This window comes from Mustela nivalis (genome assembly GCF_964662115.1).
Source record: "Mustela nivalis genome assembly, chromosome: 15".
NCBI lineage: Eukaryota > Metazoa > Chordata > Mammalia > Carnivora > Mustelidae > Mustela > Mustela nivalis.
The window spans coordinates 71,990,492-72,015,918 of NC_139034.1; the positions used below are offsets into that span (position 1 = coordinate 71,990,492).

The 25,427-nt window shown below is 34.5% G+C and overlaps 1 protein-coding gene across 3 annotated transcripts in view; it reads left to right on the forward strand.

The window, feature by feature from the left end:
- Positions 1 to 25,427, forward strand: part of GPC5 (glypican 5) — a 1,409,494-nt gene that overhangs the window by 850,706 nt on the left and 533,361 nt on the right. Inside the window, exon 8 of one of the 3 annotated variants that reach the window (XM_082700896.1) lies at positions 16,154 to 16,264. The exons of the other annotated variants lie outside the window; for them this stretch is intronic. Within the exon in view, the coding sequence (XP_082557022.1) occupies positions 16,154 to 16,155 (2 nt within the window). The 3' untranslated portion in view covers positions 16,156 to 16,264. Of the gene's footprint in view, positions 1 to 16,153; positions 16,265 to 25,427 lie in introns of those variants that run through there. 3 annotated transcript variants of the gene reach the window in all.

The following is a 25,427-nucleotide window of genomic DNA, read 5'->3' on the forward strand; positions in this document are numbered from 1 at the left end:
CTAAAAAAATATCTGTGGAAGATATCTCTGGAGTAAGTTATTCAGCCCACCTTTTAACAAATGAAAATGGCTCGACAGCATGCTAATGTCAAAGTCTTTATAGATACATGTATCTTTGATTTACATGCTGTCATCTTTTTACATCAATGCATTTCTAAGTAAATTACATTCAGTATAAAGTAAGATAAACATAAAGACTTTCAAATGCATAAGCTGAAAAAGAGCTAAGATGAAAGACTAGTATCTAAAATGGAATTATTAGGCAAATCAAATTATTGATGGGGAAATTAGGAATACTTTATGCTTCTTTATGCTTTTTTAATTGAAGTATACGGATTTGGCTTCTAAATTTCTTCATTATACTTTCTCTTATAACTTAACATACATGGTCCTATTTATTTCTTTCAGACATTTTGTATATATATATTTTTTATTTTTATTTTTTTAAAGATTTTATTTATTTATTTGACAGACAGTGATCACAAGTAGGCAGAGACGCAGGCAGAGAAAGAAGAGGAAGCAGGCTCCATGCCGAGCAGAGAGCCCGATGTGGGGCTTGATCCCAGGACCCTGAGATCATGACCCAAGCCGAAGGCAAAGGCTTTAACCCACTGAGCCACCCAGCCGCCCCTCTTTCAGACGTTTTAGAATGGTTGGAAAAATCTGTATTTTTAATTTTCTTTGAACTAGTTTTAGCTGCCATGATACTTTCTATTCAAAATCAATAGTAAATACAGATAATAGCCAAAATAGTCTCTGTGATCATAGTTAATCTAATTTTATTTTTATAACCAAGCAATAATTAATGAATTTATCCTTGCAGGAAGTATGTATTTAATGCATGACACATCAGCTCATCTTAGGAATAAAAGAATAATACATAGCCTCGGTTAACTCAAGTGGGGCAACTGAGGCATACAGAGATTAAATAACTTGTACAATTTCACTCATATAGTTAATGGTAGAGCTTGAGTTATGACCTTAGAAGAGAGATGAGTAATCAAGTTACCAAATAGATGGGAAAGATAAGAGGAGCTCACAAAATGTGAGCAAACACTAGATCTGGCCTAATTTAGGATAGAAAATAAAAAGAAAAAAGAAATCTTATGGAGCATCTATAAATTGCACCAAAAATAAAGACAGTATTTTTATGAAGTTTTAAATATAAAGCATGACTTTGAAATCAATTTCTATAGGAACCACAGAAATACTGGCCTTCTAAACTCCATGTAATACACATACAGGCACGTATGTTTTGTTAGTGGTTAATACAGTTTCACTACCTAGACTGTACACTATGTAATTCTCCATAGACTAAATTTAGTGCTGTGTACATAGTGGGCATTCAATAAGTACTTGTGAATTTATTAAAATCTCAGTGTATAATGATATATCTAAGTAGAAACAAATTTCATGAGCTCAACACCAACATGACTTTCATCATTGAAGAAATAGGGTTTCATGCTCAATTTCCATCATGGACAAAATGAATTGAGGACTCCATTTACTCTCTAATACATTTCTCCACATCAGGGAAGTATTTAATATGCTACCACAAATATTCTCTAAACAGGAAATATTCATGTTCTTAACGAAGAAGGATATATATACCTCACGCCAGGAAAGAGGGAGCGCATTAATGTTTGGATCAGCACTGTGTCTGTCAGGGAAGGTGGCAAAATACCAAGAAATTTAAGAATTACAGAGAAATAGAGTTTTGATCTTGTTCAGGACTCTCCCTAGGGGGAAAAAAAAAAAAAAGAAGTGGTGGGCTTTTATAGTTCCTAAGATCTCCATTGCTTTGTCTCTCTTAATAAATTTAACATGCTCTGAAGGAAGCTCTGTAATGAAAGGAAAAGTCTATGAAATCAAATACATCAGAGCTTCAATATCAACTTCATTAATTATTATTTCTGGGCACAAAAACAAGGTTCTTAGTATTTTTCATATGAGGTGTATTTTTGGTAAAATAGAGCAAAAATATTGGTTTGAACTGACTAGACAATAAAAAAATATTTAAAGGAGTTGGCACATATTAGATGTTAGACTATTTTCTATATTAAAGTATATATCCTATATCTTCCAAAGAACAATTTTCCAAAAAGTTCAATTATGTATTAAATATCTAATAATAAAAACTGTGTCTTTAAAATCCATTTTTAAACTGTTAGGAAAGACTGAAAAGTTTTAAAAAGTCAAATGATTTCTTATGCATGATTCCTGGTGTTAAGAGTTTTCAAGTCCATAAATAAATGAGTCCTTTGTTTTGTTAATAGCTATGTTCTGTTTATGAAACATACAATTCAATTTACTTTAAAGATAAGTATGGATGGTTATGTCAGAGTTTTGGGAAACAAAAATCCATTAGTTTGTGTGATTTCAAGCTGATGGTTCATGCTTTCCTGCTTAAAAAGTAGTGCTTTACAAAAAATTGCATAAAAATGACTATTTTATAGTAAAGTCCCATTGCCTCTTGTATTTTATATACTATAACTGGTTTCCATTCATGAGACCTAAAATGGCAATCCTTATCTGGCAAGAGGTTCAGTAGTGTTGTGTGTAGCCTAAAGATTTCTGTACTTAATAATCTGTGAATAAGTCAATGGCAAAAAATTATTTTCATGCATACTTTTTTTATGCATACTTTAAATACCACAATGGACACACCTGAAAGCATGTTTGCATATATGCAAGATAGTAATTTAAAATAAAATAAATACGGAAAACCTGTTGGTTATACTTGAGATCTCCGGTGCTAGATTCAAAATGATGGTGGTAATTTGCCCACACACAGCACATAAAGGTGTGGATGATGAGCTATAAAATGCACTATTTTAGAAATGCATCTACATCCTACCTTATGATTAGATGCAAACATGTTTGCTGTAAGCCAATTTAAAACAAAATTCTCCATACCTGAATATTAATGCCTAATATTATCCTGACAGGAAACAGAGGTTTTCACCCCACAATAAAGATAAAAATATTTTACATGCCTGGTTGGCATAATAAATGACTGAAAATAAAATACAGTTAAATAAGTGGCAGTTCTCAGGTCTTTATTATAGATTACCACAGACTGGAGAGCAAGATCCAAATGATGAGACATGAGCATAGAAATAGGACTTTAAAATAATAACAAGGAGGTGATACCTTGTTAAGGTTTGTTGTAGTATGATCGCTAGTCAGCATTATCTGGCAAGAAAGAATATTGCTGGAAAGCATTCTCCATATTACTGTGTGTGTGACTTTTGGTTTTTCTCACTGTTTTTTGCTGTAGAGATTTTATAGGTCTAAACAAGTTATTGTGAACTTCTGTATTTGAGAGTAGACAAACTTTGATCAAGAAGGGGTTTGGAGCCATTTTTGAAATACCTTCTTTAACGAGGCATCCCGAAAAGACTCCATACATCACAAATCAGAAAAACTGTGTAGACTAAGAGCACAGTTACATAGTTCAATTTGCAAAAAGGAAAAAAATGATTTTACAAAATATGTTGTCATATAGCTAGAAGAGGCAAAGGAAGATTCCAAATGAAAATAAATCTGAACTCATGATTCTGAGATTTTTAAAAATCATCTGAAACATTAATTACTGTTGTGTTGCAGTTCTGAGTGAGAGATAGCGTTATTAACGAGAAAAAGATTTGATATTCTTGTTAAAGCGCAGTGCCTCCTACCAGTAAGTAACTTACATATCTAGGATTTAAAAAAAAATCAGACACAAAAAGGAAAAATATATTATTATATTTCCTTTCTTCCCCCTTCTTCCTAAAACTTTAAGGAAAAAGCTTACATGTAAATAGTCTGTGAGTGAATAAGAATTGTAACCTTGAACTTGTTAATCATATTTTTATAGAAACATCAGGGTGTATGTACATTTTCATCTATTTCTTTAGTTTTGATAGTTTACTGATTTTTAATATCTTGTAAGTCTACTTCACTTCATATTAATTTGTAATAGTGATAGAACATTTAAGTGTCCATGAAAAATAATTTTATGAACATCAATACTTTGGAAAAGTGTTTTCCCTAGAGGATGAAATGTAGGTGCTTGACCAGGAGGCTGTGCTCTCCTTTTCCACTGCTTTCTCCGGCCGCAGCTGATCCAATTGTTCACATAACGATTTCAGTGATCACACTGTGAGATCCATGGAAATCAAATAAAGCCAACATCTTTACCAAAGGTAATTTAAGGATTTCTCAACTATAAATTGGGTCTTTAAAAATAAACATTTTCAGCGCAACCTAGTTACTATTAATATTAAAAATTGTTATAAATGGTGAGCACCTTCATTCAATGAATTGTTTTATTCTGTTTGGACTACTATAATCACAGGTGGCTTATAAATAACAAACATTTCTCATGGTCCTGAAAGGTGAAAATTTAAGCTCACAGCAGTAGCAGATTTGGTGTCTGAGGCAAGGCTGCTTCCTAGACCATGGTTTTCTGATGATAACTCTGCGTGATGGGACAAGGGCTCTCTCTCAGACCATTTTTATAAGGGCGATAATCCCATTGAAGAGGGATCTACCCTTATGATCTAAGGACCTCTCCATGGCCCTACCTTGTTACTCACCGGGCATTCAGTTTTAATACATGAATTTTAGAGGTACACAGACATTCAGTCCAGAACAGGAATTATGTCTTCTACATTCTTATTAGTACACACACAGGCACAAAACCTATAGAATGCTTTGTGCATAGTAAGGGCTTATTAAATACTTATGTGTAAGTCCTTTGTAAGTTATTACATAACTTATTTGTAATGTAAGGTAGCAAACATACTTGCAAATGAGAAGAATATATCTGTTACCCAAGAAAGATTGTGTGCCTAGCTATCAGAGAAGGCTGCATTACTAGGGTGTCTCCAGTCAGTCTCGGTGGGGAGCATGTGAGGTGTGTGTGCATGGTTGGGGAGGGGGCAAAAGAAGAAAAGTGGGCATGGTGTCTGTTGTGAAGTCAAAATCTGAGGTGATGGATAAACCTGTTCTCCATGCGTTCTCTCCTTCACTTATATTGAATGTGAAGTGGTAGTGCGGCCAGGTTTTACACTTTCCCCTGCTTTGGCGAAAGACGGGGTCACTTGGCACCATCTGTTTTTGACCAAAGCTCTGTGGGCAAAGTTAATGTGTAAATGGTTGGCCAACTTGGCAGACTCAAGGGAGGTGCATTCCCACCTGGAATGGGGTCAGTCCCCATGGATTCAAAGTTATTCTTTTCTCAAAACACCCGAAAAGAAATCTTTAGGATTTAGAAACGGTGGAATTAAGGATAAGGGACCAAAGTAACATCGGCAGTGAGGCACATGCAAATCATTCACTAAGGCATATTTATAATGGAACATTAACAAATGCACATAGTAATCAAGACTTCTAAGTGTTTTGTACTATCATTGGAAAGAAGTTTGTGGTAAAGTATGTTCAAAATCTTAGAAATGACTTGATAGAAACATTAAGTTTGAGCATAGGCCAAAGATTTCCTTTAATATATCAGTTACTGAGAGGACCCACTGGATGTGTAAGACTACTTCAAAAACAAAAAAAAAAAGGAACAGAAGCTTAGAGATTGGTCAGTCAGAGGAGTAGGGCAATGAATGTGCCAATAGATAAAAAGCTCAGGGCAATAAACTGTAACACCTGGAATCCCTTCTATCCTGGACAGAAGATACTTACATTGCTATCGTGTAAAAGTATCATCATTGCACTCAGCAGTCATTTACTTATTGCTTTTCTGCATGCTAACATCAACACTTAAGAGTTATCAAATGTACTTAAATAAGAAGACAAAAGTACATAAAGCTCGAAGGTCAGATAATTCCTCAAGCAGATTGAACTACTACAATGCCCTCTACTCTGCAAAGAAACCTTGGATCCTTGTGCCTGTTTCCAAATTTGAGGTCATTTTCCCCCCCATGACATTGGCTATCTTCCCTTCCTCCAGCTTTCACACTTGTCCTTATAAGTCTGATCTTCTCTTGTTACTATTCTCACTGCTGGTTGAAGCTGATTCTAATAGACAAGATTTATACCTTAACAGACAGTGCCATCAAGATTCGTCATTAGTTATTGACTTTTTTAATGCCATCATATATGAGGTTGCATTATGCGGCTGGCAACAAGACCCCCTTTCTTGATCTGGTGGGAGAATGTCTTTCAACATTCAATGAGTATGTACCAAGTGCCATTTTATATTATCCCATTTTATCTATTGTACCTTATCAGGTTATTGAATGAATCAATATATTTTTTAAATAATACAAATGAAAGCAAAGGAAGGGGCAGGATCTTGACATATGCATGGCATTTAGTAAGTGGTGGAACCAGGATCTGATTCTGTTCTCTAAGACTAAAGTCTGGTTTTCTATTATGATACCAACTGTTGGAACAAACGACATTAACTTATTCTGACTCACTTTTCAAATATTTACTTCTACTTCTACTGGTTTCTTCATGCAATTTTATTTTTCTATTTATCAAAGGACAGGTGTCAGGATATCAGAGGCTTTAGCTGTCAACATCTAGCTCTATGGCAAGGGAAGAATGACCTCTCTAGTTGTAAACAGTTCTCACTTGCCTTACTTGGCCACAATAATCATTGCAACCTCACTTTTTTTTTTTTTTTTAAATAAGCTTTTATTTATTGGGGTGCCTGGATGGCTCAGTAGGGAAGCATCTGCCTTAGGCTCAGGTCATGATCTCAGGGTCCTGGGATCCATCCTTGCCTTGTATCGGGCCCCCTGCTCAGCGGGAAGCCTGCTTCTCCCTCTCCCACTCTCTCTCACTGTGTCTCTCTCTGTCAAATGAATAAATAAAATAATAATAAAAAAATATTGTATTCATTTGCGAAAGACAGCATGTGAGTGGCAGAGAGGGGCAGAGGGGTAGGACAAGCTGATTTCATGCTGGGCCTGGAGCTGGGTGTGGGACTCTGTCTTCCAACCCTGGGATCATGACTTGAGCCAAAACCAGGAGTTGGTTGCTTAACCAACTGAGCTATGCAGGCTCCCTGTGATCTCACTTTACGTTGTACCCTCATTCTTTTCATCCTGTCTACCTGTTTTTACCTTGGGCTAATCTGTTTCAGTGTTTCTTTCATTTCTGACATTCTGAGAATTAATGTTTATCCTTGTTTGGGGATTTCTAGAAGGAAGAAATATTTTTCTTACAAAGTCCTATTAATAATCATTTGCTGCACCAACCTAGACCCATTTCATGATGGTTTTTGTCTTTGCCTTCTTTAAATCATTGATAGCTGATAACAAAGGACCATGGAAGCAGTTTAAATGACAACGTTGTTGCTTCATTCAAAGTTTCTCCTCTACCATCTGAAAAGCTCACCTTGTCCCCTCAAAACACTCACCTCTTTCCCATCCTCTGTGTGTTATACCTGCTTGTGTTATGATTTCATGTATTGGGGAAAATTCACATTTGGTCTAGAAAATTAGCATGTTTTCTTAGGTATTTTGAAAGTTAAGATCCCCCTGATAATTAACGCTCAACCCACCAAAATAAGGGCCATCTTGGTTGTAGGTCAGAGAACAGGATCAGGAAAAATGTGTAGCTGCTAGAGCAGAGAGAATGACCCATACAGCTCCCAGTAATAAGAAGGGTGGAGATCTAAGTGCTTAGTCATCTTTAACACTATTTTCAACATCACTTTTGTGAACTACAGACATAATGATGCTCTAATTTTAAAAGCTGTAGATGACTCCTTGATTTCTTACAGAACAAAATCAAAACCCTTGACTCTCATACCCAAGAACCCTTTGTTTTGTCCTGAAACCACATATCTTGACTCATTTCCTACTCTTGCTTCTTTACCAGCAAATCCCTCACTTCCCAAACTGGCAAGTCCTCATTTCTCCATGCCACCAGCAATGAAGTTCCCTAGGTCTGGAGGATGCTTTTGACCTGTCTTCATCAGATGAAGTCTTAGCTCAAATCCAAAGCCTGACACAACCTTCTCTGAGGCTTTTCCTAGCGAGCCTAGATTCCTTGCAAGATGCTTTGTGGAGCTGTTGCTACGTTGCCTGGGGAGCAGAAGGAGCTTTCTGTTACTCTATGGTACTTAAGGCTCTGTGGTTCATTTGGTCACTAACAAGTTATCCTTACTAAAATGAGAGCCCCTTGAGGATAGGAAAGATGTCTTTTTTTCTTTTTACTCCTGGGACGGTGCACATGCATGTAACTGGTCCTGCTGGATAGGCTTAAGGAGCATGGCATACAAATGCCTAGGGGGTGTAAGATACAGGCATATGGCTTGGTAGGAAGTTCCCCAAAGGGAAACTACAAGTACAAATAAAGAGATCAAGATAGAGCATGGGGGGGAATGGAGTTATCAGACAGATTATTATTTATAAGAGACCAAATAAAAGAAGTAGGGCTTTCATTCCCAAGTAAATGGGGGTATTGAGGAAAAGTGTTAAATCAAGGCCTTTATCCCAGGAGAATGAGTCTGAACATATTCTGGAACTAGGCTGTAACCTAAGAGTTATTGATTTGAAAAGAACCAGCGCAAATACACAGGAAGATACCAATGATACGGTACTCCTCAAACTCCCCACAGACAGAAAAAAATTTCACTTAGTGTGTCTAGGTCAAGTCAGATTCATTCATACCTCTCCATATCCCAGGAAAGGAAAAGAGGGTTTATGAAGAGACCCGCCATTTTATTTCCGCCTTCAAAGAGTCTCTTTGGATTCTGCATCCCCTACCTATTTCCACTGCTTTGGTCCTAACCCAGTTTCCTATTCATCATTTTGTGGTGGTGCTTGTTATTTAATCCATATTGAATTCTGTGTTTAGTGGCTTTAGATCAATGACCTGGTATTTTTTTTTTTTTCCTTTGATGCTGCTTTTCATGTCCTTCTCCTTGAATTTATGTGCTCTGGTATCAGGCAACTTCTGATTTATGCCTTTCTTGGTTCAACCTGTTAGAATTTTGTGCCCTGACCTATGTCAGGACCTGCAATCCTAAATTTCTGAGAAACTGAGGGTGTGGAACATCCTGGGTAGTCAAGCAAATTATAATTCTTCCTTCAAATATGTATGAAGAATTCCATGGCTTATCTTGGCTTCCTCTAGTCATGTTTCTGATTTCACTCTAAAAACAAAACTCAAGTATTATAGAAGAGGGGTTGCTATTATTTCAGCTGTATTTGTTCATTCATTTTAACTTGAGGAATCTTTTGAAGTAAAAATGTTGGCTTAGAAAAGACAAAACCATAGCTGGTCTATCAACAGCATAAGGCAAGAAGACAAGTAAGGCAGTCACAGTCTTCTGGCTTGGTAAACTGTCATCAAAGGAAGTTGTAAAAAGTGGAGATCACTCAATAAAGGTGCTTTACTTCAACTAGGTGAACTGCATTCTACATAATTGTTCTGGAGTTAGAAGAGGCTTTGATGTTATCAACTTCCTCTTCTATGAAAGAGATCCAGTTATGAGACTAAGCTATGGAAACAAAACCTCCCCCCACTCTCCATCTTCTTCCTCACACCGTCTTTGCTTCAAGCCAGCTTTTCCTAATTAGTCAGATGGAAAACTAATGGAGTTGTTGGAAGGCTGATTAAGTAATTTGCATCCCCAGAAAAACATCAATCACTATTTGGAGATGAGAGACTCTACTTAGCAATGCAATGGGTTGGTATACTGAGAGCAAGCATTCAAGTCCTGGCCCTAAGGGAAGTTGCCCAGAATCCTCTGATTCTAACCCCAGTTGTCTCTCCTCATTGGCTAAGGGAGGCTGCCATGGTGGGGGACTATAATTGCCTTAATGTGCCTATTCAAGTCCCTTAACATCCCTTCTTTGTGGGATGTGTTAGGACCAGCTCTGAGCATATCATAGAGGGGATACAATTTCCTGAAGAGGTTGGTTCTTTATTCACTGGTTTTTCTGTTTGTTTATTTTGTTTTTTAAATTTTTTAAGGTTTTATTTATTTAGAGAGAGGGCTCGAAAGTGTAAAGGGGGAGAGAGACAGTCTCCAGAACACTCCCTGCTGAGTGTGGAGATTGACTGGATGCTGGATCCCTGAGATCATGACCTGAGCCAAAATCAAGAGTCAGACATTTATCCAATTGAGCCACCAGGAACTCTTATTCACTATTTCTTTAATTCATCCATCCATCAAACAAGCATTTTCCTATAGATTGTAATCCCATGTGTGTAAATTTTTAAAAAGATATGCACATAGGTTCATTATGTAAAAATTATCAGAAATATTCAAAACATTCATAACATTGTTTTTCTGGTCTGGCAGTAGTAGCATCAGAAGTTGGGGGAAAGTTATGGGAGTTTTTCACTTAAACTCCCTCTAAAGTATTTGATTTCATGAACAACACATATTCAGACACACCTATGCAGACACACACATGTGTATGTATATATATTTAAAAAGTAATTATATTTCTTAAAAGAACTCAATGTTTTCCCAGAGAAGAATCTGGAGCTAGAGAGAACATGTGTCCTAGGCCACGTTTGTGCAGAACACAAAGCAGCTAATACAGGTATGAGGCATGGCTGAGCCTTTAGGGAAGTATAACTTACTGTTAGACATGATGGTCCACACTGACCAACAGGCAAACTCCAAGAGATCCTGAGTGGTCTTAATTCTTCCTCTCTTCCTGCTTCCAAAACAGTAATCTTGTTTTTATTTTCAAAGTTCATTGATTCTAAATAAAAATAGCATATAGTTTATTTGCTTATAGTTTAAGATCTCTTAAATTATGATACATTTTATTGCTCAGCATTTTAAATTCATCTTAGGCAATTTAAAAAAGTTTGTTTTTAAATTTCTTTTTAAAGATTTTGATTATTTGAGAGAGAGAGAGAGAGAGCACAAACAGGAAGGGGCAGAAGGAAAGGGACAAGCAGAGTCCTTGCTGAGTAGGGAGTCTGATGTGGGGCTTGATCTCAGAACCCCGATATCATGATCTGAGCCAAGGTCAGAGCCTACACGACAGCCACCCGGACAGCCCCAAAATCTAAATTTTTAAAAATATCAGAATAAGATGTTACTTGATGATTTTTTTCTTTTTTTTAACTTGTTGATTTTTTTTTCTTTTTTTACATTTTAATTGCTTGTGTATTCTCTCTGCTCATTCTTGGATGAAGACTGAATAATTTCTTCAGTGATGCAGTCTTTCCCTCTTCCTTTCTTCCTCGATCTTTTAATGCACATGAGAACACCCTAAATTCAGTGAGGCAAAAATCAAAGTAGGAATATATTTAAAAAAAATTTTTTTTTTAAGATTTTATTTATCCATTTGACAGAGATCACAAGTAGACAGAGAGGCAGGCAGAGAGAGAGGAGGAAGCAGGCTCCCTCTGAGCAGAGAGCCCGATGCGGGACTCGATCCCAAGACTCTGAGATCATGACTTGAGCCGAAGGCAGCGGCTTAACCCACTGAGCCACCCAGGTGCCCCCAAAATAGGAATACATTTTAAAACACAGTTATTACAAACTGCCTCTAGCTTATATTTTCTCAGAATAACTGAAGTCTGGGAGTTTCAGCTACTTCCTCTCATTCAGTTCCTCTCTTTGTCTTTGGATATTTTACCACATAATGAAGAACTCATTATGAATGATGAATGGTGAAATTTTGAAGTTTCATTAAAAAGAAGCCTAAATTGAAAAAGTCTACTCAGTCTTTATATTCACAGTAACATTAATTAGAAAGCAAAATGGCGGTGGTTTGTGGTATCTGGTTGAAATGGAGGCACCATGGCTGGGTTGATGACTGACAGGATTTCAAATGGCCTCCCTTCTATCGTCCTCCAGTCGTCCAACTATAAATATTTTTGCAGCTTGAAATAAATTCATTCACAAAAATGGCTAATAAAATTTATTTTTTTGTCTCAATACCAGCTGAAATGTACATCTGACTACATTTCATATTGTGTGTCTGTGCAACCAAAACTTGGCTGACCAAAAAACATCTTATTTAAACCATTGTCTTCAGATCTTTACCAGACCATTGTAATTGATATTACAGATGAGTGCTTTACATGCTAACGAACACACACCCTGTAGAGGATTCTTTATTGTAATTTAAATTCTGTAGCAAAAATAAGAAAAACTGGAGCACTCAGTACAGTTTTGATTAGTAAGCAAAGTAAGAAGTAATTACAGTTTGCAACAAAACAACAGCAACTGGGTATATAAACTATGTAATTAAGGCATATGTGCAAGATCCTCATTTCTTAGCCCTAAAACTCTTTGAAATATCTCTGGCAAGGTCCCCTGCTGACACCACGCGTCTCTGTCCCGCCACTATCCCACTCTGAACTTTCTCAAGTGCTTTTTGTAATGACTTTGCAGTCCTTCCAGTTTCTCAATAATCCATTTTCAGAAGTTTTGACTGAATATATAATACTAAACTGTACACTTTAGCAGAGGCAGGATGTGTCTCAGTGTTGCTTAAGCCTTTCAAAGATAATCCTTTTTAATGGAATGAGAATAAACAAGCTGGGAATAGGGGTTTGATTACTTCGGCCTTGTTTCTCTGTTCTCTGTGCTTCACCTTTTAAGTGGCTTTTAGCAGTGAGGAGTAAAGATGATTGACGGACAATAAATAGAGTGTTAGGAGTGTGAGCTCTGAAGTCGTAGGGGTCTGAGCCCCATCCCAGCTTCATGATTTACTGCTGAAATGGCTCAAGATAATTCCCTTATGTAACTGCCTCTATCCTTAGTTTTCTCGATTTTAAAATAAAAACTATGGGAGTACTTCACAGGAATGTTGTGGGAAGTAACAACACAGTGTAGAGTGAGCAATCGACACATGGCAATCATTGCACTTTAATTTGGAAACATCACAAATTTTATTTTAGAAAATAGAGAAAGTTTCCTTGTCCAAGTAAGTCGCTCTCTACAGTCCTCCTCATAGGTTGAATTTGATCCCTTAGGTAGACTTAGCCCTAATGAAAAGACAAAAGACAAAAGAATAAGACAATGAAGATATCTTATTTTCCTGAAACATTCATTAAATGAAAGTGCTTGCTTGACACCAGATAGACCACTTCAAATTATTATTTCTGTTCAAAGAACAGATGCTATATATCTGCATATATATACACACATGTATATACCATACAGCTTATATATACACACGTGTATGCCATATATATATGAATATATGTATTTATTTACTTTATCACCTCTATTTACTTTATCAAAAATACACTCAAAATGAAAGTTAAATGACAAAAATTACAGGAAAAGACAATGAAGATATCTTAGTAACATTATAGACACACACACACACACACACACATAAATGACATTATTGTCTATAGTGTTTTCTATTTCCGTTATTTCCTCATGTCTTTCTTTCCTAATGATATTCTTCAAAATGTGATGTCCTATTATGCCTGTAAAGTAAGATTGGGGAACAATTTTCTATTTATAAATATTTGCTTCCTAGACTTCAAATGAGAAGGCCATAGGTGTTTGAGGAATCAATGACATTAAAATGGAAGTTTTCAAGGAGTCATTAAGTGCATTATGTATTATTTATTTGTTGTATTTCATGAAAATGGGAGACCTATTCAGAGCCTCGTGTTTTATGACATTAGCTAGACTTTTGCCACATTTATTTCCCATTTAGTGTGAATTAAATGGTATTATAACTATCCAATTAGCTAGCAATGTGCACTTGAAAGTATTTTTAAGGATATTTGATCTCAGACACACAGGAAAATGTTGATTGGGTATATATGAAAACGGGATTATAATTTGAGTTTGAGAATTGCCAAAGCTGCTACAAATGTGCAATTTAAAAATTAATTTTAGTAAGCTCAGGAACTTGTTTTTACTGACCTAGACATTTCCAAAAAGGCGTTAAAGGCAGTTAAAGCAAGGTATTCTCATAATTACAGAAATTTTATTTAAAACAAATATACAGGGATGCCTAGGCGGCTTAGTTGGTGAATTGTCTACCTTGGGCTCAGGTCATGATCTCTGGGTCCTGGGAGGGAGCCCATGTTGAATCAGGCTCCCGCTGCAAGAGAAGTCTGCTTCTCTCTCTTTTTCCTTCTGCCCTTCCCCACTGCTCATCATCTCTCTCTCTCTCAAATAAATAAAATCTTAAACAAACATATAATTTATTTTTTTGATAATTTACTTATTAATTCTTAAAATTACAGAGAGTACAAGCAGGAGATGCAGCAGAGGGAGAGGGAGAAACAGACTCCCTACTGAGCAGGGAGCCCCATGTGGTGCTTAATCCCAGGACCCGAGGACCCCAGGAGCATGACCTGTGCCAAAGGCAGATGCTTAACCGACTGAGCCACCCAGGCATCCCTCAAACATATAATTTCTAATTGCTAATTAAGTAGCTTATTTTTTTAGCTTAATAGGTCTGTATTTACAATGAATTAAATGTATTTATGATGCCAAATGTGCACAGACATAGATCTACAAAAATGTTTTTAAATTTGTGTGAGACCCTAAGTACGTAGAACATTTTTCCCTGTGAAAAAAATATATGAGGATGAGTACATTTGTCAGGTTTTTACTTTTGGTGGCACATATTCACTTTATCATCTCTGCTTAACTTTACTAAAAATACACTCAAAAGTTAAATGACAAAAATTACAGGAAAATTAGCACTACTTTAGTATTAATGTTTAAGATGAGGTGAAATTTTGGCTTATTGATTCATGCATTATCAGAAAATATTTACATATTACACATTTCCATAATAAAATTACATGCAAGTGATAACTATGTTGTTTACTTTCAGAGAAACAATAAGGGTATATAATGATGAAAATAGGTGGAATTTGGAAAATGAGACTTCCATCACTGACCATGCTCCAAATCCAAGCCAAAACTGAATGTGAAACAAGTAGATAAAATAACTTTTAGTCTATTCACCCAGTTTCTGAAATATGACTGCATCTAAATTCTTAACTATTTGAGAGTAGTTATAAAACTAAAGTGTTTTATCAAATATAAAAATAATCTTAGGTTTTCAGAGTTTAAAAACATTTTATATTAAAACATGAATATTTTAAGCAGTGTAATTTTAATAGTTCTTTACTTTCTGAAAGGGTGGGATTTGAAACTATTAAGGGGTAACATATAAAATTGGTCACATGCTGTACTGATGATAAAAAATAGTTTGGATTTTATGAAAGTCTAAATGTTTGACTTCGACTCCCACCAGATATAAACACTCAGTTTGATTTTAATGAGCAAAAATAATAAACAATTTTACTCCTTATGCTTCCTTGTATAGCATATATGCCATCATATAGGCTACTGGGTTGTAAAACATGCAAATATTGTGTAATGGACATTATTCTGTCAAGAAGCACTAAAACAACAAGCATTTTTTTGTTCATGCTTTGCAGAATTGCATTGATTTGCTCTGGTACTTCTTAGTTTCTAAAAGTTTGCATTTTTTTTTTTAAGATGTTATTCATTTATTTGACAGACAGAGATCCCAAGTAGGCAGAAAGGCAGGCAGGGAGAGAGGAGAAACAGGTTCCCCACTGAGCAGAGAGCCCAATGCGGGGCTTGATCCCAGGACTCTGAGACCATGACTTGAGCCAAAGGAGAGGCTTTAACCTACTGAGCCACCTAGGTGCCCCTAAATGTTTTTATTTTAAGAAAAGACGTATTTTGAGAAATCTTTGACAAAATAATGGAAATGGTAATTTACTTATTCTAGTTTCGGGAGAGTTTGGATAAAAGTAAAAATGTCCATATTCTCAAGCAAAGAAGAGATTAGATGGTGAAATACTTAGTTAAAAAAACAACAAATTACATGGACCATTACTGTGCTCTGATTTCTTTCCTAGTAAAAAGTTCCAAGGGCTTTCCTTAGACATTTCACAATAGATTTTTATCATAGCAAACATTTAAGGAGGAAATAAATTTGAGTTTCAGTTCCATTTATATGGGACCTAAATTCTAAAGACATATTGCTGAATCCTATAGTTTTGATTAGAGATTTCTATAAGACATAGTTGCTCTGTCCTTTTTTTTAAATGAAGATTGGAGAAGAAACATGGATTAAGTTATAAGATTAGAAGAAACTTTGTATTAATCAATGTAAAAATAATTCTGTAAATATTATAGAAACTGGCTTAACAACAGAGAAACATCTTTTTAGATTTTCTTCAGAAATATCTTTTCTTCCTTCAGAGATTTATTTTAGAGAGAGTGTGGGGAGGAGACCAAAGAGAGGGAGCAAGAAACTCAAGCAAACTCCATGCTGACCATGGAACCCAGCTCCACACCACTACCTGGAGATCAGACCTGAGCCAAAACCAAGAGTCACATGTTCAACTGACTATACCACCCAGGTGCCTGACCTCAAAAATACCTTGATCCCATAATTAAGAATTGAGGTGCTGATTTAATACAACTTTGTGTGAAAGTAAACTGAATGGGACACTTGGGTGGCTCAGTCCCATAAGCCTCTGACTCTTTATTTTGGCTCCAGTCATAATCCCAGGGTTGGGAGATGGAGCACTACATCCCAAGCTGGGCATGGAACCTACTCAAGATTCTCTCTCCCTCCCCCTCACTCATGCACTGTCTAAATGAATGAATGAATAACATTACATGTTTAAAAAAAAAAAAAGTGAATGATTACAAACATGAAATTTTTGTCAAAGTAAATCCCCTATTAAAGTTATTTGTTGTTTTTTAAATACTAAAGAAGTCTTAATGTGTGTAATCAATAAAAGATGATTAAAACTTTGGGACGCCTGGGTGGCTCAGTTGGTTAAGCAGCTGCCTTCGGCTCAGGTCATGATCCCAGCGTCCTGGGATTGAGTCCCACATCAGGCTCCTTGCTCAGCAGGGAGCCTGCTTCTCCCTCTGCCTCTGCCTGCCTCTCTGCCTACTTGTGATCTCTCTCTGTCAGATAAATAAATAAAATCTTTAAAAAAAACAAAAAACAAACAAAAAACAAAACAAAACAAAAAAAACTTAGAGCATAGTATTTACTGAGGGAGAAAACTACCAACAAAACTGAAAAAGTTCCTACAAGTTATGATGTTTGTAAAGGGGAGGCAGATTGGGGTAGCTTGTTTCTGAGTCAGAAATCATTGTTATGTGGGGTATATCATGTTTGAAATTGTAGGACGATAGCAAGACAGTTTATATTCTTAACCTTGATCATGAGTCTGATATCTTGAGTTCTACATCCCTAACATCTCTCACCAGTTGTTGTCCTATTTTCTGGAAACTCTCATGTCTTCTGATTGTTTGACTTCTTTATCAGGCCACAACCTTTGACCTTGAACTTTCTCACTCAACTCATTATATAGTAATATATATATATATATAGATATATCTATATATATCTATCTGCAACTGTCTTCTTTGGGACCTGGTGTCCATTCCACTGAGCTCTAACTTTTTTATTTTCATTCATTAACTAGATATTTTTATCCATTTCTAGTCAATTATCAATTCTTATCCATTGTTCATTAAGAAGTCATTTCTCCTCTGGAATATTATGAGAGTCTCCTAATTAGTTCTTGTGCCCCTATTCTTGGTTGCTATTGTTCACAGTGATGCCACATTATACTTTAAAAATATGAGTGTTTTCATGTCACTCTCCTGCTGAAAACCCTTCCATTATTTCTCATTGCTTTTAAGTTAATATTCTAAGTCTTAAAAAACCAAAAGCATTCTATCACTTTCTTTCTTCTTCTTCTTTTTTTCTCTCACCACTTTCTTTACTCCAACCTTGGGCATTCAAACTTTATCTTCAGGGGATTTATTTAAAGTATATAAATATATAAATACATAACTATAAATATATAAATTATATAAATATATAATAAACATACAAATATATATAAAATTTATGCACAACATATAATTATATATAAAATATATAATGAATCTGTATGCATTGTAGAAATACATATTTATATAATAAATGCATACTTGTATAAATATATATTTATATAATACATGTATATTTATTATAAAATATTAAAATATTTAATTTTAAATTTATTTAAATCAGAATTTTATCATATTGCTTTATATACATTTCCATGTACTTCACTTTCATATATTACAACATTATTTAATAGATCATTTTGTCTATCTAGAACTCAATATTTTTATATTTAATTTTTAATGAAAAAAATTTAAATAGATAATACATGAAAGAGTAACCTGGTGAGATGGGAAGTTCACAACAACCATTGGTTTTCTGTTTTATTTATCAAGGGACCAACATTTGTCTTACTTCTTCCTAATGAGGTAGGTCTGGAGGTGTCCTTTTAGGCTATTGAAGTACCGGGTGTTACAACACCACTTAGACACTTACTGCAAAGTGATACTTCACCAGCATGTAGATCAATATGTCTGTGCCTACATCCCAGGAGCCAGGGAGAGCAGGAAATTGCTAATTACTGACAGAGTTTGGAAGACAAAGTGAAGTTCAAATTGCCCTATATTATAAGATAGAGTACAGGGCTTTCAGTTTGATTTTGTGGTTCTGTTGATATTCTTGTCCTTAAACTACCTCTTTTATTTTTCTTTCCTCTGAAATCATGGTATATTACTGTCTGATTTTTCTTTTTCTGTATTTCATTTCATGAGTTCCCAATTCTACTTTCAACAAACTAGGCTATTTTGATATGTCAGACATGTATTGAAACACAGTAATAGCGTTGTCTTGATTTATATTGATGCTTTCTGTTTTTAAAATGAACCCATCTTAGCGTAATTTTTATGAAATTAACATTTCAGTAGCTTCCTCCTAACACTGACCACATTTCAATCACACATTGGTAGCAATTGTAAAATCAGTTTTAAAATTTAAACTCACCAATAAAACATTCATCACTAAATTATCTAAATGAAATGCACCAGAGTTTTGTATTCTGCCAAAACCTGTTTGATATAAAATCAATGTTTGATTCATTTCCACATAAGTTTATTGAACATGTGTTATTATCCATGTGCTTTTGCTAATCTGTTATCCAGTCTTAGCTGAGTATCCCCCAATTTCCAAAAGTTTGTTTTACCCCACTTCACTTTTATGAAAGATCTGCTATAGTATGATAACTGTTTTTTGTTGTTTTTTAATGTTAAAATTCTCCTAGGATTTCTGGTTAGTGAAACAGATACTATTGCTGGTCTTTCCCAAAAGCAAAGTGGCATAATGTAAACTTCCTGAGAAAGTGTGGGACGCATCTCACTTTCAACCCTTTTGGTGTAGGACATTGGCATAACATTGTACTTATGCATGGTGGGAGAAACCTGTACTAGGAAAGTAGTGGAAACTAAGGATGACAAGTCGAATCTCATGGTGAAAAGGCAAGAAACTGCATTCTAAAAGATGAGGATGTGTAAGTGTGTAGTGTCCTGAAATGACCAAATACGTATGATATTTATATGACAAAGAATGAAAGTCATTTTTAAAAGATAAGTCTACTTCTCTAGGAAAAAGGACTCCATACAGTGGTAATACCATTGACCCATAATTCTTTAGATGTGACTTAAATTTTAAAAAATGTCACCTAAATCATATTCCTGGAGCCTATTTGTGTTAACGATATATTAATGTAAGAATGCTATTACAGTATGGGTACAGGAATTCAGTATGGGTTTTGAAAATATTCTCGAGATTATTGTCCTTTGGTCCATTTTTTTAAAATGTAATGACCTCTTTGCTCCTTTTTTTTTGAGACATAATTGATATAACATTACATTAATTTCAGATGTATAATAATCTTGATAAATACATATACTGCAAAATGATCACAAAATATTTAGTACACATTCATTACCACACAGATTTACAAATTTTCATTTCTTGTGATAAAAATTCTTAAAATCTAGTCTTAGCAACTTTTAAATACATAATACAGTATTGTTAACTAGGTCACCATGCATGTTATATCTCCATGGCTTATTTTATAACCCAAAGTTTGTAGTTTAGACCCACTTCATCTATTTTGTGCAGTTTTCAGTTTTCAGATTTTCAGATTTTTTTGGTACTGAGTTGTATGAATTCTTTACATACTTCAGATATTAACCCTTTATTAGATAGGTGGTTCTCAAATATTTTCTCCCATTCTGTAGATTTTCTTTTTATTCTGTTGATGGTTTCTTTTGCTGTGCAGAGGCATTTTAGTTTGATATAGTTTCATTGGTTTATTTTTGCTTTTGGAATCACAGAAAAATCCTCACCATGACCATGATCAAGGAGGTTATCCCCAAAGTTAAATTCCAGGATTTATATGCCTGCAGGTCTTGGGTTCAAGTCTTTAATCTATTGTGAATTGATGTTTATGTATGGTATAAAATAGTGGTACAGTTTCATTCTTTTGCACATGGCTATCCAGTTTTCCTAGCATCATTTATTAAAGATGCTGCCTTCCCCACATTATATATTCTTATCTGCTTTGCCATAAATTAATTGTCCATGTATTCATGGGTTTTTATGTGGGCTATGTAGTTCCATTGATCTGTGTCTGCTTTTATACTAACACCATACTTTTCAAATTTTATTTATTTATTTATTTATGAAGGTCCATACCTAGCATGGGGCTTGAACTAATGACCCTGATATCAACACCTGAGCTGAGATGGAGAGTCAGAGTCTTAACCAACTGAGCCACACATGCCCCAGCAGCATACTTTTTGATTACTATATTTTATAATATAGTTTGAAGTTAGAAGGCATGATGTCTCCAGCTACGTTCTCCTTCTTATTACTTTAGATATTTGGGGTCTTTTGTGATTCCAACAAATTTTAGGATTGTTTGTTCTTTTTCCATTAAAAATGCAATTAGAATTTTGATAAGAATTGCATGGAATCTATAGATTGTTTTTGGTAATATAGATATTTAAACAATATTCTTTCAATCCATTTATTCCTAGGCACTTTATTTTTTTTGATGCAATCTGAAGTGGGATTTTCTTAATTTCTTTAATTGATAATTCTTATAAAATCTAGCAAAATAAGACCTAGGTCTATCCAGATGATGAAGAAGAGACAAAAACAGTGGTACTAAGGAAAAGTAGATTTTAATAATAGCATGAGAAAAGTAACAACTATAAAGCAAGATTTTTGAAAAGTAGGTGAAATGGATACATCTTTTAAAGTACATAATTTACCAGAACGGATTTGTACTTATTCTCTTAAAGAATATCTATTAAACATTAGAATAAACATATTAAATGTTGAAACATTAGAAGAAATCCCTTTAATAGCAGGAATAAGGTAATTAAGATAACTATAACCATTTGTATTCAATATTATTTTAGAGGTTCTAGCCCAAGCAAAAAGGAAAAAAAAGATAATTAGAGGATAAAGACTGTAAATTTGGAATAAAAGCAATTTTCCCCTACAATGTGATCATATATGCAGGCATACAAAATAACTCACCTGCAAATTATTTGCTATAATGCAAGAAATTGATAGGTGGCAGATAAATGTTGATATATAAATAATAATTAATATCGGAAATCCATATTTTCTATGAAAGGCAGCAAACTGGAAAGATTCAATAGAAAACATCATTTAAAATTTTATAGGATAACATCACGTGTTTAAAAATAAATTTATAATGCAGCTTTGCGCAGTGGCAGTATCGTAGCCAATGAGGTTTATCCGAGGCGCGATTATTGCTAATTGAAGAATAAATTTATAATGTAAAAATACAGAGAAAATTATAAAAATTAAAGAACTAAATTAACTGAGATCTGTCCTGTTCATAGACATGAAAGCAATGGTGTGAAATCTTAAATCTCCTTAAATCAGTGTTATTCCAATCAAAAGCCCCCCAAATTACTTATGAAACTCCATAATGCAATGTTGAAATTCATGTTGATGGGTAAACAAAGAATACAGAGAAATCAGAAGTGCAGCAAGAAAATACTTGCTAAATAAGAGTTATTATAAACCATAGTTATTAAGACAGTATGGCAAAGACGCTGAGGCAGTCCATTTGATGAGAAATCAGTTCATTGTTGTGTAGGACTTTATTACATGACAACATTGGCCTGTCATTTCAGTGGGATATGGAAAGGTTATATCATAAACAAACCTGAAAAATAATTATACATATGGAGAAAATGTATTCTTACCTCATAAAAGATATTGAAACTTAATCCAGTTAGTCATCATATGTCAAAAATATAATTTTAAAATGCTTGATTAAAAATATATTTAAACCTTTATATTGAGGTAGTAAAATATTTAATTCATATTTTTAGTTTCCTAATTGAGTACAACAGAAAATATTACATTTAGTCATATTAAAAGAAGATCATGGATACTTAAAAAGAACTTTAAGGTAAGAAAAGGAATAGATTACAAATGGGGATAAGATAATTGTATATAACTGCAATGTATTAGTATCAAGAATGCATAAGGAATTCCTAAAAATGAATAAGAAAATTTCAAAATTTAATAGAAATTTGGCAAAAGACATAACTAAACATCTCATAGAAATGAAAGCCCAGATGATCAGTAAACATGATACTCAACATTACTGGTCATTAATATACTAATCAAGATAGCATTATGATGCCATTTTCTATGTATTGTCAGGAACAGAAAGTCTGGAAAACAGCTCTAAAGAAGATACAGGTATAGTATCTTAATGTATTTCTAATGGGAGCACACATTTGTGTAACAACTTTGAAAAACAGAATTATAGTATTATCTTTTAAAAATTCAAAAACTTGGGGCACCTGGATGGCTCAGTCAGTTAAGCGACTGACTCTTGGTTTAGCCTTAAGTCGTAATCTCATGGGTCATGTGATCGAGCCCTGTGAAGGTGTTCCCACTCAGCATGGAGTCTGCTTGAAGATTCTCTCCCTTTGCTCCCTGACCCCCCCACTATCTCACTCTCTCAAATAAGTAAATCTTTAAAATAAAATAAAACAGAAATTCAAGAAATTGTTTATGTACTCTAAAACCCTTTGGAGTGTCTCCAAGAGCAATGTTTGTGCACGTATATTCAGATTGGGACAATAACATTCATAGTAGAGCTGCTCATAATAACAAAAGTCTAGATTCAGTGAAAGTGTCTATCAGTAAGAGTGAATGAAGTAACTTCTAAATACTTCTATGATGAATATTACAGTCTAAACAAATGAAGTAAAATGATACATAGCAGTATGGATTTTTCTTGACAATATGATATTAAATAAAAAAATGTTCCTTAAAGATTGCATGCAGTATAAAGTCTTTCTAATAAAATTAGAAATATCACAAATACAAGGAAATACAGTTTAAGACCTATACGGAGTACATATGCATATAAAGCTGAATAAAAAGGGAGGGACAAGCTGGGGAATGGAAAGATTCTGATTGTCTCTGATTAGAAGGCAGAGGAATAAGATTGAGGAGGAACCACTGGTTTGTTGTAAATACTGTTCTGAGTTGTAGAGTTGTATACATTTTTATTAATTCCTTCGCACTCAGTGGAAGTAAAGTTCAAGTAATCTCAAAATGTATTAACAAGCTTATAGCATGCACAACTGAGAGTGTTCAGCTGTTTTGAAAAGAAATGCTCAACTCTTACTTGGAAGAGTAATATTTTTAGAACCCATTGTATGCTTAATGTTAAAAAAAGTTCATAAACATATTTGTCTCTGTTTCCCATGCATTTTTTTAGTAACCTTTTACCGTGTTTTAACATTTTTATGTTTGACCTTGTCAAAACACAATTCTCAATGTGATGATTAGAAAGTTACACATGCTCTGAACTTGTAGCCTGTAAAGCTTTTGTTGTATACTCTGACAAGTAATTCTGGTCACAAATTTGATAGGATTTCCACTAAGGAATCAAGCTATTTTATAATAAATTCTGGGTTGTCTGACTTGCTGTTCTCTATTGATATGACCATGATGATAGAGCTAAGTGTATAAAACCTCTTTTAAAAAATAGCTTAAAGCAATTTATCATGAAATTTATTTTGCCGCTTTTATCAATTTTATCCTTTTCCCTTTTATCAGTCAATTGCCAGTCAAATAGAGATGTGATTTAGATAATAAATTTGGCTAAGCAAGAGCGATATGGGACAAGAACTCATTTTGTACAATTTGAGACTAACATTATCCATAATTTATTTTTAATTCATCAATTCTTACAGAGAACTGGTGATGTACTAGACATTATTTTCAGCAGTAATACTGTTATATTTTTAGTGGGTAATACAATAAAGAAACCAATATAAAACTTAGAAGCTATTAAGATTTAAAAGAGTGTATGATAACGATTGAATGGATTGCCATTATATTCTCTGTAGCCAGAGAATCATATTTGAGGAGATGGCATTTAAGTTGAGATCTGAGTCAGTAGGAGTTACTCATATGGAAATCAAGGGAAGAGAATTCCAGGCATAAATAATTCTTGAGCAAACTGCTGGACTGAAAATAACCTTGGGAGGCTGGAGAATATTGTGTAGAGAAGAGAAAGTGATATTCAGTTGGCAAGGAAAAAGGTAGTGGAATTGACTGATAATGAAGCTGGTATTACATGCCTATATTTGAGTTACCTCTTTGAGAAGTAGTTAAGAGATTGAAGTAAATGTTTTGAGAACTCTAGCTCAAATAATCTGTAGTTCTCTGTAATTTAATGTTAAAAAGTGATATGCTATTAATAACATTAGCATATAGATATGCACATATATACATGTGTATATGTAATCTATTTGAAGACAAATTGTTCACCTTGGAAACTTATGTGCTCTTGGACGTTTTGTGGTTTGTTTTCAACATAAAATGGATTTTCAAGACTGAGAAATCAAAATATAATACTCAATGAAGGAAATACTTTATTTTTACGAAGCTAAAGCAGTAAGAACTCTACGGCTTGTTATATTTAAAGTGATATAAGGAAACTTCCTTGAATCCATGATAGTGAAATGAAACAGCCTGGAGCCTCTTCATGTTTTCTGGCCCTTGCCTTCCTTACCACTCCTTACCACAGAGAAGGAGTACGTCTGGACTCTCCTTGCTGCTTCCAGACCATTGAGCCCCTCTGAGTTACTTGGCATGAGGTTTTATCTTACACTCTTTCCATTTTTAGTCATACTGTCTGTCCTCTTGATTTGTCTCCTTCACTTGAAGACTTTAACACCTTTCTTACTGTATTCTTTCTCACAAATATTTTTGTTCCTTACACTATTATTTCCATTCCCACTAAATGATAATTCAGTGTCTTGACTTCTTCTTTCCTCTCCTACACTTACATCAGCTACCTACTGCACGTACGTATAATAGACCTTGTCATGGCCAGTAAGAGCCCATACCAGAAAATGCAGCTTAAAACACCCATTCGATAGTCAGTCATCGTTACCTCTTATAGCTTCATTGCAACAATTTTACTGGGTTTCTCCCAATTTTCACCATAAATAGCTTTCTTTAGACCCTCAATTCCCTCATAGACCACATTGTATCTTTACTGTCATTACCCAGAATACC